This window comes from Cricetulus griseus, chromosome 2 (genome assembly GCF_003668045.3).
Source record: "Cricetulus griseus strain 17A/GY chromosome 2, alternate assembly CriGri-PICRH-1.0, whole genome shotgun sequence".
Lineage (NCBI taxonomy): Eukaryota > Metazoa > Chordata > Mammalia > Rodentia > Cricetidae > Cricetulus > Cricetulus griseus.
Genome location: NC_048595.1, coordinates 267,683,405 through 267,700,200, shown reverse-complemented (window position 1 = coordinate 267,700,200; position 16,796 = coordinate 267,683,405). Strand labels below are relative to the sequence as shown.

The 16,796-nt window shown below is 37.9% G+C and overlaps 1 protein-coding gene across 1 annotated transcript in view; it reads left to right on the top strand.

Annotated features, from left to right (window-relative positions):
- The first annotated feature begins 5,096 nt into the window (after nucleotides 1-5,096).
- Lin28b (lin-28 homolog B) overlaps nucleotides 5,097-16,796 on the top strand; it is an 81,248-nt gene continuing 69,548 nt past the window's right edge. Inside the window, exons 1-2 of the mRNA XM_027401888.1 lie at nucleotides 5,097-5,205; nucleotides 6,059-6,240. Coding sequence (XP_027257689.1) covers nucleotides 5,097-5,205; nucleotides 6,059-6,240 — 291 coding nt within the window. The remainder of the gene's footprint in view (nucleotides 5,206-6,058; nucleotides 6,241-16,796) is intronic.

The window sequence follows — 16,796 nt, the reverse complement described above, 5'->3', positions numbered from 1 at the left end:
AAGCCCCAGCAATTTAGTGAGTGACCAGAGGCTGCCAGGATGGTGGGACTGTAACTCCAGCCTCCAGATTTTAGCTGTCTGGTTTTTCTCCAGGATTTGCTTCCCACTGTTCTCACTCTTCTCAGTTTTTACTCCCACCTTTCTCAGTCTTCCTAACCCTGCTGTGTTAAGTAAACTCTTCAGAGTAAATATTGAAATAATTCTGAGGTAGACCATACTCTTTAGCTGATCATTTGTTTTTATAGATGAGGTTTTAAATAATTAACCTGTAAATAATTTTAGGGGAGAGAGAATAAATATGTGTACATTGTGAGTTTTCATCTTATAGACTTAGACATTTCTATGTACCATAAAATGGTCTTAGAATTATGAAGCATACATGCACATGTGGGAAATAGTGCTTCTCACTTTTTCCAATTAAAGTTCTTTTGTGCTATTCTGAATAGTTATGGAAAGCTCATTTATTACTAGAGGGTTGTTCATAGAGTTATTCTTTTAACAAACATAATTTCAGAAAGTGTTGAGCATAGCTTAGAAAATATGTGAGAAAAAGAATACTCCATTTTTTATTGAAAAAGAAAATGTCACTATAATGATAGTTTTTCAAAACAACATTTTACACAATGGTGGCTTTAAAATAATGCCCTGTTTGTGAATTTTATTATTCCAAATTTCGTTTACTCAAAAAGTATCTGACCACAAAAAACATTTACAAGTACCTTGTTTTTGAAATATAAAAGTAATTTGAACAAAAACCTTAAGATTTATGGTAACAAGTTTCTCTGTTACCACAATAGTCTCGGAGCAATATAGTTCAAGAGGCAGTTAAGGAAAATTTTAAGAGGGTTTTGACAACTGTGTATAACTCTAAAAAGAAAAGTTGCTTGAAGTCCGGGCATTTTTGTCTCCCGGTTTAAACACACACACACACACACACACACACACACACACACACACACACACACACACACACACACACACACACACACCCATCCATCAACAAAAACAACAAACTGAACGAGACCGAAGTACGCACACCCACCCAACACACACACACACACACACACACACACACACACACACACACACACACACACACACACACACACACACACACATCCATCCATCCATCCATCAACAAAAAACTGAACGAGACCGAAATACGCACACCCACCCAACACCATCAACAAAAACAACAAAAAACTGAAGGAGACCGAAATTTTGCCTTTGGAAACAAAAACAAACGCCCTCAGGTTTTGGGGTGCCTCTCCTGATCCACTCTGTCGTGGGCTGGTCCCTCCGACTGCCTGTGTTAATCCACATGCGTTACTCCCAGCACTTCGCTGCTATGCGGGGAGTGGGTATAATTGAGTCTGTTTTTCTATGGGCAGGTCGATAGCAAGCTGCCCGGGAAGATCACGAGGGGATAGATGGGGGTCCCCAAATCCACAGGCCTGGAGTCCCCTCCTTTCCAGATCCTCTGGAGAAGGCGCTGAGGACCTGTGTTCACGGCTTGCCCTCTCCAACTGCAGGCTCTGCAGTTCGCTCATTTTAAGCATGGCCGGCGGGGGCGGGGGGACAGTCACTTTCCGATTTTATCTTGACTCTCCGCTGGACGTTGCTTAGAGTTAGAACGTTCTGGCATCTCATAGATAAAGAGGTCAAATTATAAGTGATATATACATAAATTAGGTAAAAAAAAAGTCTAGATTGGGTCTAATGTTTTGTCCTGGGATGATGATAAGAATTTTGTTTGTTTTGAAGAGCAAGCCGACAAATGTTTAAAAGTGCTTTAGTAAGACAACAACAGCCTTCTTTGGAATGACTGGATCTCTAGAGGGAAGATGGTGGAATATGGGATGAAGGGTAAAGTGGTAGGAGACAGAAAGGTGAGGCAGTTGCTGGAAGAAAAGGAAGGAAGGGGCAGATATGCTGGCTCTGGAATTGGGCTTGGGAACCCTGGGGGCAGGAGCTGCACCGGAAGGTGCTAGCTGCTGAGGCAGAGCTGGGGCTGCAGTCCTTTCCTCGTTGCCCTGGAGGACCAGACAGGTCACGTCTCAGCTGTGCCACACTGCCTCACAGCTCTCACAAGAGCCTAACCCTGATTATGTCTAAGAGAAGTCACACGTTGCTTCCAGCAGAAGCAAGCGTGGCGGTCCTTCATTATGCTGTTGGGGTGCGGTTCAGCTGAGAAAATGTGTACCACCTTTTAAAAATTGGGAGCCCAGGCCTTGCGATCAATCGATTGCTTTTCATCCCCCTCCAGTGTTGAGTTGAGGAGTGAGTGTAGGACTTGAGCTAATTTTAAAGACGCTTTGGAAGAGCTATGATAAATCAAGCAGTGAAACATTTGGCTTTTGAAGGTTTAAAACATGCGTTTTAGTCAAACCCAGGTCTTTCTGGCACTAAAAACAAGTAGGAAATGAGAAAAAAATTAAAACCAGAGGACTTGAGAAGGTGACAAATTGAAAAGCATTGTAGGAGACTCATAAGAACCATTTTATGTGAAAGGAGGACTCTGAGCCTTAAGAGCTTATGGTCAGTTTATAAAAAGGCTCAAAAGATTTCAGGAAGGGGAAGACAAGAATAATCTACTTAAAAGACAGTGCCCTAGTCCTGAGTTGATGAGGTTGTGCGTTTCCTTCTTTTCTCTCCCTTTCCAACTTCCTTCCTGTTTCTTTCTCGCCTTCTCTTGCCTCTTTCCCTCTCTTTTCCCCACCCCCAAGGTATGTAAATGGCTGTGCCTTAAATTCTTTGTGAATGAATTTTAGAGGTTTTCTCAGGGTTCCCAGTTGGAAAAGCCTTCTACATAACTTGAAAGGCTGATGTCCCTCTCAGGAAGTGAATGAATTGATAACCTCTGACACCAGTGACCAGTCTGTTGAACCCTACCTTAATGCTTTGAATACTGGAGGCCCCTAATCAGGCACAACTGTGAATCCTGTACTGTACCATCCAGTGTGGTTCAGCAATGGTGTTCCTACATTACTCATACTACCAATATATCTGAAATTTGACAAATTTAATAACTCAGGGACTCAGAATCCACTTAGTGTTGTTTGATTCTCACTAGTAAACTCTTAAAAATAAAACAAACTTGTAGATAAAATGTATTTTTAACATAAACAACCCAAAATTTACAAGCCTGTTAATTTTATGATACCTTTTCGTAATAATAGCACAATCCCAATTTACATGAATACTTTTTCAGGTTATTTGATATTAGATTTTTAAAAAAATTATTTAAATTACAAAAAAAATAACATTCAGAATTATAAAATGTATTGTAACAAGCTTGGCAGCAATCAATTTCTATTATTAAAATACTGTTTAGTAAATGCTTTGTTAGCAAACAGCCTCTTCAGAGTGTGGGACTTGTTACACTTGGAGAATGGTTTGAATTTTTAGGTTTTTTTCTCTCCACCAGCTGGCACATTGTTACCCTTCTCAAAACAAATAAAAGCTTGCCTCCTTCCTAAGGATAACAAAAGAAACAGATGAAAAAGATCTTTCCAAATTGATCAGTTTTAATTGACACCATTTATCACAAACAGCTGAAAATAATTTCTTTATGCACTTATTATTTTCAGATCTGAGCCAATTAGTTTAAATTTATTTTTAGTTTTTCAGTATGAGAAGGGTTGTTAATAGGTGTATGGCTTTCTCATAATCCCAATATTTTAGTTTGTGTAAAGCATTGTTAGATGTGAGCTTGCTTGGAGAGATGGGGTGAGGGGGTTCGGGCATGGTGGGGGAGGGTCTGCTGGTAGCTTTGAAGAAGGGAAGTGGTATCTACAGTTTTTCTGTAAACTGCTTGTTTAAGAAAATGGGGGATGGGGCAGCAAAAGACTGGTAGAAGCCTTATAATGTTTCAACACAGGTAATATTTTATATTTTAAAGAAGCGAAGCATTTCTAGTTAATATATATTTTTTGAAATTTTGGTAAGGTGGTTAATATTGTTATAAACACAATAAATCCAATTTGAAAATCAAAAAGTGTTTTGATGCAGGGGGCAACAGGAAGGGACAGGACGAACCCACGTGTTTAATAACGTGTATTTGACCATTCTGCTTTCTGGCAATAGACTTATAAGATGTCAGGGTCCAGTTAATATTACACCGATTTACCTTTCCCCAGTGTGCCCTCTCCCCACCCCAGCAGTGCAAGCTTTTTTCTTCTACAGTCGCCTCCCCTGCATCCTTCTTCACCTCCTCACGCCTCTCCCCTCCCCCTCTGCCTGAGTCTCCTGCTCTTGGGGAACAATCACCACTGATTGAGGTTCACTCTATGTTAGGCTGGAAAACTGGGCTGTTATTTAGGAAGTCATTAATCACATCTCCTCCCCCGGAAAGAGATGGCGGAGAAACCTGTGATGTACAATTTCTTACTACACCTCTCAAAAATATTCTGAAATGAAAGCCCTATTTGATAGGAAATGAGCACCGATTTTTTTTTTGTAGGATTTTATTTTAAATTTGAAAAAAATTTCAGGTTGTAATTAGGTGTGCTTTTTGCCTTTTGGTACCAATATCTGAAGTTAATGGTCAACATAATTTTTAATTTTGGCTTAGGAATTATATATTTTTCTCCACGAATTAAATATTAAATTAATGTCCCTAAGGTGGCTTGGTTCTATGGAATAGCAGATTGCCCGTGTGGTGTGTGCGGGAATCATAACGTCAGTTGCTTTATTTAAATGGCTCCCCCTGTGAGATTAGAGAGGCTTGTATGTGGAGCACGAGTGTGCACAAATACCGACTATCACTTTTCTAAACCAGCAGTTCACAAGGACCCTTGGTTGTGTTTAAATAGTATAAAATTAGCATTCTGATTAATCGTAAAGAAGCGGCCCAAATTGTCTTTAAGGGAACATGTTTGAGTTTTCCGTGTTCATTCATAAATTATTTTGATGTCAGCACAGATGAAATGGCGATTGGTTATCTCTTCCTCTTGCCAGCCCCTTAAGGATCCGAGGTGAAATTAGTAGCAAGAAAGCATGTAATTGACAAAGTCACGTGTGCTCAAGGGGGCCAGAAACTGGAGAGAGAAGAGGAAAAAAAAAAAAAAATCAAAAGAAGGAAAGCACATTAGACCATGCGAACTAAATTCGTGATCGCACAAAATCAAGATGTTAGGCGGATGTTGAAGATCACTCCGGTCCAAAGGGAAAGTTTTCATCTCTCGAGTTTGAAGCTGAGGGCCGGTGGGGCAACATGGCCGAAGGTTAATTTTCTTTTCTATTGTTTTACTGTGATTTCTTTCTTCTTTTCTCCCCTGCTTCTCCTCACTACCCAGTTTCTCAACCCTGCTCGCCTGTCCCCCTTTACCCTAATAACCGGGCATTACCTCCCCACCCCCTCATAGTGCCGTGGGGATTCGGCAAAAACCTATTGTTACTGATCTCCAAAATGTTTTGTACCGCCCACACTGATTCACAACTTGAAAAGCTTTCAGGGGGCTATTGTTTGAATTGTGTGCGTGTGATTACGCGCAGTTTCAATTAGTGAGCCCAAGAAAACTTTTATACACCTGCCCCCTCCCCCATTCTACCCCAACTTTAATTGAAAGTTAGGGGGAGGGGAATGAATGCACATTGCAAATACCCCGGGATTCCGTCTGCCGCATGTGCATTAACCAGTAACCAACCATTCTAGGGATTTCTCTTTTCTCTTCCTGCTTGCTAGAAAAACTAATCTTGCTGAAAAATTACTCAGTGTAAATTGGAATAGTATTAGGTCAGCAATATGTGAGTGAAGTGTCACAGGCTGTAACTGTACAATGTTACGGAGCAACGGAGATAGATCAAAAAGTATGCGGATGTACAGAAACGTGGAAGCTGGTGTGAGCGGTGCAGCACTGTGGCTTCCTCTCGCTGGCTTTGCTTTTAACCCTTTTCGTTTTAGGCATTTTTTTAAAGAAGTAAAATATTTACCAACTTTTTGTTTTCTCGCTTCTCTTAGTCTTTCCACAAGCAAAAGATTTATTTTACTTTAATTTTTGGTTGAGCACAGTGTAGAAATGCAGACTAACCGACTTTTTGTCCTATTCCACGTCAGGCGGGGCAAGCAAAGGTGAAGAGCCAGAAAAGCTGCCTGAGCCGCCCCAGGAGGAGTCCCAGGTTCTGCACGGAACTGGCCACTGTAAGTGGTTCAATGTGCGCATGGGATTTGGATTCATCTCCATGATAAACCGAGAGGGAGACCCCTTGGATATTCCAGTGGATGTATTTGTACACCAAGTAAGCCAGATTTTTTAATCCCCTCTTTGCCTGGTTCCATGTGTGGGAGCTGGTCTCTGGTTATGCTAATAGACGTAAAAAATGCCCTCTTAAATATATTGAAAGATGAAAATATTCATTAAAATCAGGTGATTGTTCAGTTTTTAGGGCATGTATACGAGTTCCTTCTAGTATAAATTTTTCTAGATAAAAAGTGAAGTCTGATGTTTCACTCATTGATGTAATTTAATAAACCTTCCTTTCATTGGACAATGAAATTGCATTCTAACATCCAGTATTATTGGCATCAGATTGCCTGTGCCTAAAGAATGAATGGGAAATGCAGGAAGAAGCACCCGTGGACCCTTGAAAGTTTTTAAAAAGCCAAACAATTAGCTTGTTGTAAGAAAGTATGGGTACCCTATATTTAGATACCTCTAACGACAGTACCATCTATACTGTTTCATCATCTATAGTCATTTGCTGGTCTATGTCAAAATAATTTGGTTTTATATAGTAAAATGAAATAGAAAACCGATAATGAAGAGTGTATATGAAGACATGCCAGAAAAGATTCTTGGTACCTATACCTTTAAGAACTGTTCCTTTTAGTTCATTGATCCAGGGATACTGTCTCTTTAAGAGAGTGAACTTAAAAAAAGAAAAAAAAGGTAGCCAAAGGCTGTTTAAAACCTGATAGTTGGTATGTGGTAAATTTCTACACTTGTGGTATAGTTTTTAAAAATGCTTAAATACCGAATGGAAGATCATTGTTTCCCATTTAAAAAACATTTCCCCAGGAAACAATAAATACCTTTTTCTCATAAATCCCTTTCTATTAACTAATTGCTTCAGAGTTGAGAAGAGTTTATAGTTTTCAAGTAAGGAAACAGAAGTTCTCTAGTGAGGTAGTCATGGACAGAAGGAGGCTATGAGGAAAGGGGTTTATTTGCTTTGCTACCTAAGTTAAAAGGAAATGATGGGAAATGATGCATGTTGACTGGCGTGGATTCATGTCTGAAATACTGAAGTCTCTTTGGGATGATCATTTTAAATTACATCTATAGCATAGGAAACCATTCTGTTTAATCTGTTGTGCTCTAGTACTTGAGAGCTTTCTGACTTGGCTGTGTGGTTTGTGTTTCCCACTCCTAAAGGCCTGGTTGTTATTACTGGATGTTCACAGTGGAAGCATAGACATCTGTGAAATGAAACAACTTGAATAGTAAATAGATGCCTGGATATAGCCTGTTAAGTTTATGTTGCATATTCTGATGTTTTTTTTTTAATTTCTTATATTGAATAACTAAGGTGATGAAATCTATTTTCTTGGACTCTTCCCCTTTGAACCTTTTTTAGGTTGTTAATTTGTTCTTTATGATGTCATAAATTTGTTTTATAGATGAGAAATGAAAAAAAAAGCACTTTTTTCTTTGTTTGATCACACCTTGTTATAATTTGGTTTTATTTGTTTGGGTGTGTGTGTGTGTGTGTGTGTGTGTGTGTGTGTGTGTGTGTGTGTGTTTGTGTGTATGTGTGTGTGTGTATAAATAATTTTTTGTTTTTGAGACAGTGTTTCTCTGTGTAGCTTTGGAGCCTGTCCTGGCACTCACTTTGTAGACTAGGATGGCCTCAAACTCACATAGATCCACCTGCCTCTGCCTCTGCCTCCCAAGTGCTGGGATTAAAGGAGTGTGCCACCACCACCCAGTTTAAAATACATTTTAAAAAGAAATAGAGCTATGTTAAAATACTAGCCATTTTATTAAGCTGTGTTAGTGCTTAGACCTATGAAGCATCCACTTTTTAGAAAGTGCTAGGTATATGAAGTTTCCCAGCAATATATTTTTAATTCAGTATATATAGGAATGTTAATCACATCTATTAAATAGCTTAAACATTGCTTTTTAATATTTCCCCTTATATAGCTCTGTACATGTGAAAGGACAGTGCTTAAATGAAGGCCTTTAGCTTTTAAAATTGAGATTGACAAATAATTATACATAATGTGCGTTATTACATTGAAAAAGGCAGAATTCCTACTGATTTTAGTCAAAGTAAAAGACAGAAGGTTGTAAATGTAGGTTTTTGTTTTGTTTTGTTTTGTTTTGTTTGTTTTTTTGAGACTTTCTCAGTATTGCTTTGGAGCCTGTCCTGGAACTCACTTTGTAGACCAAGCTGGCCTCGAACTCACAGAGATCCACCTGCCTCTGCCTCCTGCATTATATTTTTATACTAGTTTGCTATATAAGAATATGTTTGAATCATAGTTAGAAAATTTAAATATTTAGCTAGACCAGCTTTTGTGAAATATTATGTCAGGTAGGCTTTTAAAGATAGTTTGTTATTTGTGTGTCTGTAGGTGATGTGTGCATGGTTGTGTGTGTTGTGGTCTTGTAGAGTTGGCTTTCACTCCACAAGTGAGAGAGAAGGTGTTGAGCTTGGTTGGCTTGAGGGACAAGTGCTTTCCTTGTTGGTTGCGCTATCATGATGCTCTTGTTTGTACCCCAAAGTACATAGTATTCCGAGCACATTTTTAATGTTACATATTTGATGAACCAAAATAAATGATTTTGAGGATCTTTAATCTTTAAAATTGATGCCAAGGAACCCAATAATTCTTTTTCTTAGAGATAATTCCTACAAAGGAATCCTCTTTATTTCATAGCAATTGAGTTGTTTTAATAGGTAGTTCTTTGTAGTAAATTTTATATATAGCTCTGTAGACTTGTTATAATTATACTTAAATCTGTTGGCATTACTGTAATGAGACTTGTAGTTCTTGTGATATCTAAAGCCTGAAGGTGGACATGTGCATAGGGCTGTGCCTCCCCTATCTTTAGATAACAGGTAAAAGGAGTGACCATTGGTGGTTTAAAATGACAATCTTCATGTGATTTCTAGTGTTATGTGTTTTAAATGATCATGTGTTTTGGTTAGAAAATTGACCGATCTATTCTGACTCATGTTAATAATGAATTGAGGATGTTCAGTAACACATTTTAAATTACTAATCATGTATAACTATTAACTTTGTGAATTTTGTCACATTTCACTTGTTTTAGCTTATGTATGCTAGGTAACCATTTTGTTATTGCACTTTGTATGTTCCCATCTCATAGGAATTGCTCAAGAATCTAATGTAGAGCACAAAGATTTGTCCCAATTGAAGCAAGTATTCCTGATCAACTAGAATACAATTATCTTATAAGTGCTAATAGCTAATACTCCTATCAGCTTCTTTATATCAGTAAGTTAAAAAAAAATTACAGCTAAGATCAGATTGTAGGGAGAAACATTTCAGTTGCTTGGATGGGATCACTGGCAGTTTATTCTAAATATAAGGTTTTAATGAGAGTTAAGTACAGTGGAAGATTTTAGAGGAATTTGATATTGATATGTACATTATTCTTTATATAGATAATGATACTGACTTCTCAAGACTTATCTCACTTATGAAAACAAGATCAATTGAATATGACAGACAATTTTTAGTGAACTCTTCAAAACATATTTACCTGGTGATGCTTTTCACATGTTATCTGTTAGTATGTTTGGGATTTTTTTTTTTTTTTGGAGCCTGTCCTGGAACTAGCTCTTGTAGACCAGGCTGGTCTTGAACTCACAGAGATCCACTTGCCTCTGCCTCCCAAATGCTGGTTCTAAAGGTGTGCACCACCACTGCTTGGCTATGTTTGGGATTCTTTGCCATTGAATATGACATAAAAATTTTAATATAAACTTTTTTAAAAGCCTGAAACATGGCTCAAGGGTGAAGAACATTTTCGCTTCTTGTAGAGAACCTGTAAGAAGAACTTGGGTCTGTTACCAGTGTCTACATCAGGCAGTTCATTACCAATGAGCCTGTAAGTCTTGTTCCAAGAGGATAGGACACCTTTGAAAAGACAAAAAGCAAACCACAACACAACAAAAGCACATTTTCTGGGCTGGAGAGATGGCTCAGCAGTGAAGAGCACTGTCTGCTTCCCAGGTCCTGAGTTTTTTTTCAATTACTATTGTTTTTCTTTTATAGTCTATATTTCTAATTTGTATTTTTATCTTTACAAGTAATACAAATATTTGCATTACAGATGTTTTATATGTTTCATGTTCCTCTTATTACTTGGTTTAAAGAACATCTCACTAATGGAAATAAAAATTCAAAGTAATTATGGCTGAGTATACTGATGCATGTCTAAAATCCCAGTTCTAGGGGAGTGGAAGCAGGAGCATCAGGAGTTTAATATCACATAGCCACTATGAGCTACAGCCTGTCTAAAACAAACACTCAAACGGAAAAACATTATAGTAATCAAGTTATTAAATAGAAATGTCAAATATTTAAATACATGAAACATGTAAGTGCTGTGCCCAAGTTAATCAACATTATGGTCAATATTAAATTGTTGGAAAGAATGCTTATATGTTAAAAGAACTTGCCGTTCTTGCAAAGGACACAGGTTCAGTTATCAGTACCCACATGAGGTAGCTTACAACCCATTTTTAACTCTAGCTTCAGGCGATCAGACATTGTCTTTTGACCTCCTGGCCCTTGTGTGTGTGTGCATGCACACATAAATAAAAATAAATAAATAAATACATCTTTTTAAAAACCTCAGAAACATTTGAAAGGATTAAAGATATTTAAGCCTGACATGGTGATTCGAATCTCAAGAATCTCTGATTTGGACCCCAGCCAGCACTGTATAGTGAAATCCTGTATCAAAACAAACATAGTTGATATTGATAATATATGAAGACATTTACTTCAATGTTTTCATATCTCAGGGCTTTTTCCAATATTAGGTAATGAATCACGTTTAATTTTCGTCATACATACATTAGCATGATTACATTTTTAACATTCAGAATATATGTGATTATTGTTTTTAAGGCTATTTAACATGCCCCATTCTTTCCTGATGTGAAAGTTCAAACCCTGACCCTGGGCACACTAAGCAAACTACCACCGAGTTAAGTCTCCAGCCCCAAATACCAGTTTGTTTGTTTGTTTTTTCCCCGAGACAGGGTTTCTCTGTATTGCTTTGAAGGTTGTCCTGGAACTCGATCTGTAGACCAGGCTGGCCTTGAATTCACAGAGATCCACCTGCCTCTGCCTCCTGAGTGGGATTAAAAGCATGAGCCACCAGTGCCAGGCCCAAATACCAGTTTTAAAAACGTGGAACTGGATTTGTTGGCTTGTGTTCACAGAACTGAGAAAGAGTGATCTTAAGCTTGAGGCCAGATTTGACTACATAGTCAAACTGTCAAAAAAAAAGAGAAAGTTTTCAAAACTTTTACCAAAACTTTAGGGTAATTTTCTTAGTTCACCAATTCAGAAAATTGGGGTAAACTACAATCCTTAAGAGTTGTATGGTCATTTTAAGGCATTTAAAGCAATTTGGTGAGTTTGGCAAAAGGTACTGAATACTTGCTTTTTGATTCTAAAATATACTTGAAATCTTTAAAAATTGGCTATTCTCATTTTAAATTTATAAGTAAATTGGATTCTTATTTAAAATGTACTTTGCTTTTCTTAGATTTTTTTTTTCTGTTTCTCTCCTTTGCTCCCTGTCTTTTCACTTTCCCTTCTGCTCTTAACCCTTTTCAGTGAACCCAGAGCCTTGTGCCTGCCAAGTGGCTCAAATTCTCAGGATACTCGGTGTGTTTAACAGTTCTTCAAGAGCAGTTTTAGTTTCACAGCAATGTTAGGAGGAAAGTACAAGACTTTTCACAGATCCCTCCTTTACCCACATGTGTGTAATCCCCACCACCTGTACCGTGCAGTCTGTGGTAACAGCTGATGAGCCCATACTGCCTTTCACCACCAGGAATTGTATTATATGCTTAGTATTATATGCTCTGGTTATTTTCATTCACCTTTCTAAATGACTGTTCAAACTAATGAAGGCAATACTTTTTGTTTTATTTAGAAACAATCTTATTTTATATGTCAATTCCAGTTCCCTCTCCCTCCCATCCTACCATGCCTCCCCTATCTCACCCCCTACCCACTCCCTAGGGAAGGCAAGGCCTTCTATGGGGGAATCATCAAAGTCTTTCATATCAGCTCCATGTATCTAGGCTGAGAGACCAACCCTCCATGGGGAATGGGCTCCCAAAGTCAGTGCACTAGGGATACATACTAGTTCCACTGTCAGAGGGCCCATGGACTGCCTAGGCCTCCTGACTGACACCTACATTCAGAAGTCTTGGTTTGTTCCAATGCTGGTTCCCCAGTTTTACAATTGGGGGTCTGTGTGCTCCCACTAGATCTGGTCAGCTGTTTCTGTGGGTTTCCCCAGCATGGTCTTAACTCTTTGCTCATCACTCCTCCCTCTCTACAACTGGATTCCAGGAGTTCAACTCAGTGTTTAGCTGTGGGTGTCTGCTTCTGCTTTCATCAGCTACTGGATGAAGGCTCTAGGATGGCATTTAAAGTAGTCATCAGTGTCGTTATAGGGGGAGGGCATTTAAGGTAGCCTCTCCACTGTTGCTTAGATTCTTAGTTGAGGTCATCCTTGTGGATTTTTGGACATTTTCCTAGTGCCAGATTTGATTTAAATCTATAATGGCTCCCCCTATTAAGGTATTTCTTTTCTTGCTCTCCTTTATTCTTCCCTCGACGCAGTCTTCTTGATCCCCCATGTTCTCCTCCCCGCTCCCTTCTCTTTCTCCTCACTCTCCCTCCACTCCAGGCTCCCAATTTGCTCAAGAGCTCTTGGCACTTTCCCCTTTTCCTTGGGATAATGTATGTCTCTCTTAGGGTCCTCGTTTCCTAGCTTCTCTGGAGGTGGGGATTGTAGGGTGGTAATCCTTTGCTCTATGTCTAATATCCATAATACTTCTTTAAAAAAATAGATAACCGACTTTATCTAGTTGTTTCTAATATACATTTCACTTACCTCTGAGCTTTTAGATTTCATAAAAATTTAAAAACTTCTTTGCCTATATCCAATATAATAGGTAAAAATGAGTCTTTTGCAGAGCATGGAGATTCATGCTGTTGATGCTATACTCAGGCCTCAAAAGTGGTGAAAAACCATTCTTCCAGCTTCCAAATTGGTCTTTTTTTGAAACTGAATGTTCTTTAACATTTGTTAAAATATATTGCATAATATTTGTAGCTTGATTAATTGACAGTGAACTCTAAAAATTTTAACCATAGTTTTAAGATAAGTAATACTGTTTAATGTATGATAAGTAATATTGTTTCATGTATAACACACCTATAGTCCTAGCAGAGGCTAAAGTAGGAAGATCACTGGGACCTAGAATTTCAAGCCTAGCCTAGGCTACAGAATGAGACCTTACCAAAAATGTGCATAAACTGTTGGAAAGAACAGGGTATAAACTGAAGTTTGCAAACAACTTGGCATCCAGGTATTTTTGTTTTAATAATTTGTTCTGTGGGATTTTTACCTGTTTTTCAGGTGGGTATAATGAGATTATTATTTTTCAGTGTAAGCTAAGGAAAGATACTATTTTAATCAATCAATTTTGATAATGCTGTTATTTAATTATGTGTATGATAGGAACATAGACTAATAAAATAGTATGGATTCTGATGAAATAAACCCAACATTTAATCCTAGTTTATTGGATATTTGGGAGGGAAAGAAGTTATTTGTCAGTGTAAATAAGTAGGGACACTAATGTAGCACTTTGTATAGGGATATTGTGCAGATTCAATGTTACCACATATGAAATACTTGACAGTTTGGCAAATGAAAAGGACTCAGCATTCATTGTTTATTGTCTGGTATATTGAGGGAGAATCTTTGGGTTTGAGAGTCTTGAGTGCCATTTGGTGGGCTTCAATTTTTTGGTTAGGTACTCTAGTAGCTTCAGTGTTCACAAGATTAAATGTAGTTGGTACAATTTACTGTTGTAGAAAGGTAAGGTTAATTCCACTGAAGTTGAATTGTATCTATGAAAGTAAAGCTTGTAAACAATGCCAGATTATAGTTTTGGTCTTTATTTGAGCACTATGTTTTTCAAAAGACATTACACATATGTCATTTTACATTTTTGATTCATCATTGTTTTTGAAGTACAATTTTTATATTCACTAACATTTATGGATCCACCCCCCCCCACATGCTTAAATGAGGTTTGACAAATTATATAACCACTACTCCCTTTTAGTGTGGGATATTGTCATATTTCAGGAAGTCCTCTTTTGTCCACTTATACTCATTTGGAGATGGTCAGCTGACCAATAATTATTGATCTCTGGTTTTTCTTTTTAAAAATGAGTTATTTTCTATTTTTGTACATTGATGTTTCCCTCCATGTATGTCTGTGTGAGGGTGTTGGATCTCAGAGTTACAGTTGTGAGCTGCCATGTGGGTGGTGGGAACTGAACCTGGGTCCTCTGGAAGAGCAGTCAGTGCTTTTAATCTCTGAGCCATCTCTGCAGCCCTCTCTGTTTTCTTAACTGGCTAACTGACCAGGTTCCTTTAACCTGTCTCAAATAATACTATTTATATTTCAATATCTTTTGCCAAATAAAGTCCATATTGACTTCCTGTTTTTCCCTCCCATAGGTATTTTTCTTTAGTAATTTCAACCTGCCTGAAAATTACCATCACATGAGGGAAAAGATAGCTCAGTTTGTATGTATTTTACTGATCTTCCTCATAACTGACTTAGAATCCTTCTCCATACAGTTCAACTCATAGCTCACCTCAGTGACATGACTGGGGCTATGAGTAGGCTTATTCACACTGAGTGAAGAACATTGTGTTCCCTGTCACAGATGCGTTTACTTTAAGAAAATGAGGGCTCTATGTGGTGTTTTGAATAAGAATGGCCCATAGGCTCAGACATGTGAACGCTTAGTCCCCAGAGAGTGTCATTGTCTGAAATGATTCAAAGGGTTGGGAGGTGTGGTCTCGTTGCAGGAAGTGTGTCCCTGGGGGTTGGCTTTGAGGTCTCAGAAGCCCATGCCCAGTCCAGTGTCTCTTTCTCATCTGTTGGATCAGGATGTGTCTCTTAGGTACTATTCCAGTGCCATGAGTTCATGCTGCCCATCATGATAATAGTGAGCTAAACATCTGAACTATAAGCAAGCCTCTAATTCAATGCTTTATTTTTTATGAGTTGCTTTGGCATGGTGTCAATTCATAGCAATACTACAGTGAATAGTATGTTAAAAAAAATTGTGGTTCTTTAATTTTTTTCTGTTTCCATAGTCTTTACTAGTCACTAAATGTAAGGCACTCACTGTTGGGTGATACCTTAGAGGATTCTGCTCCCTGGCTGTCTCTATTTTTATTTATTTACTTACTAAGTTTTGGGATACTTTGGGGTTAGAGAGGTGGGTTAGTAGACAAGGGTGCTTGCTGTGCAAGCATGAGGACCTGAGTTCTGATCCCAGCACATGCTTATAAAGCCAGGCACGGTCATGTGAGCTTGTAAGCACAGTGCGCACTGGGGGGAAGTAGAGTGTCTCACTGAGGTTCACTGGCCACCAGCCTAGCTCCAGGTTCAGAGAGTGACTTTGTCTCAGATAAGGAGGGCATTGATGTAGCAGGACACCTCAGATCCTTTCCTGGCCTCCACATGTTCACATATACTTCACACACATCTACTGTACTCACACACATACATTTGGCAAACTTTTCAGTAGGATTTTTTGTTATCATTACTTATAAAAGACAAAGTGTTTATTTTTCTTATTTATCATTCATTTTGTTATTTACAAAGTCAAATTAAAAGGCTCTACTAATTGTATTTGGGTATAACTAATAGAAAACAAACAAATCTTAGGACAGGCAAATCAATTAATCCATGCCTATGATCCCAACACTGAGGCAGGAAGATCACCAAGTTTCAGGCTTGTCTTGGATACATAATGAGTTTCTGGCTACCCTGAGATGATACTTAGTGAGTTCAAGGCTAGTTTGGGTTATAGAGTAAAACAAAAACAAACAACCAGAAAACCTTTAAAAAATTATTTTTAAGTAAGGACTGGAGAGATGAGATGGCTCAGTGGTTATGAACACTATTATTCTTCCAGAGGACTCAAATTAATTCCCAGCACCCACATGGCAACTCACAACTTCTTATAGTTTCAGGAGCTCTGATAGATTTGGACTCCAGGCACTTGGAATCAAGTACACACACACATACATACACACACACACACAATATTGAGTTAAATACACTGTTCTTAATAGTCTTTTAAAGTATAGATTTTAGATTTCATGCAGAGAAACTTGCACTTGTCAATTTATTGTGGCACTAAGAATATACCTTGTTTTTATCAGTTGCCTTCTAGGTATTTTGCTATGGCATTTTACTTGTAAATATAAAATTTAGCATAAATTTGTGGCTTTTGTTAATCTTAAAGTTGTACTTTATTTAAAATATCATTAATTTTCTAATCACTCTAAGATTTTTATTTATATTTATAGTTTGTGTTATAGGATATAAAGATTTCATGTAAAATTTCAAATGACTTTTACTTTGGCAAGACTTTTCTTTCCTTAGCAATGGAGTCCTTCAGTCATTAACAATAATGAGTAGGATGTTTATAGATCTTGCTATGCCTAAATTCTTTCCTCTTAACA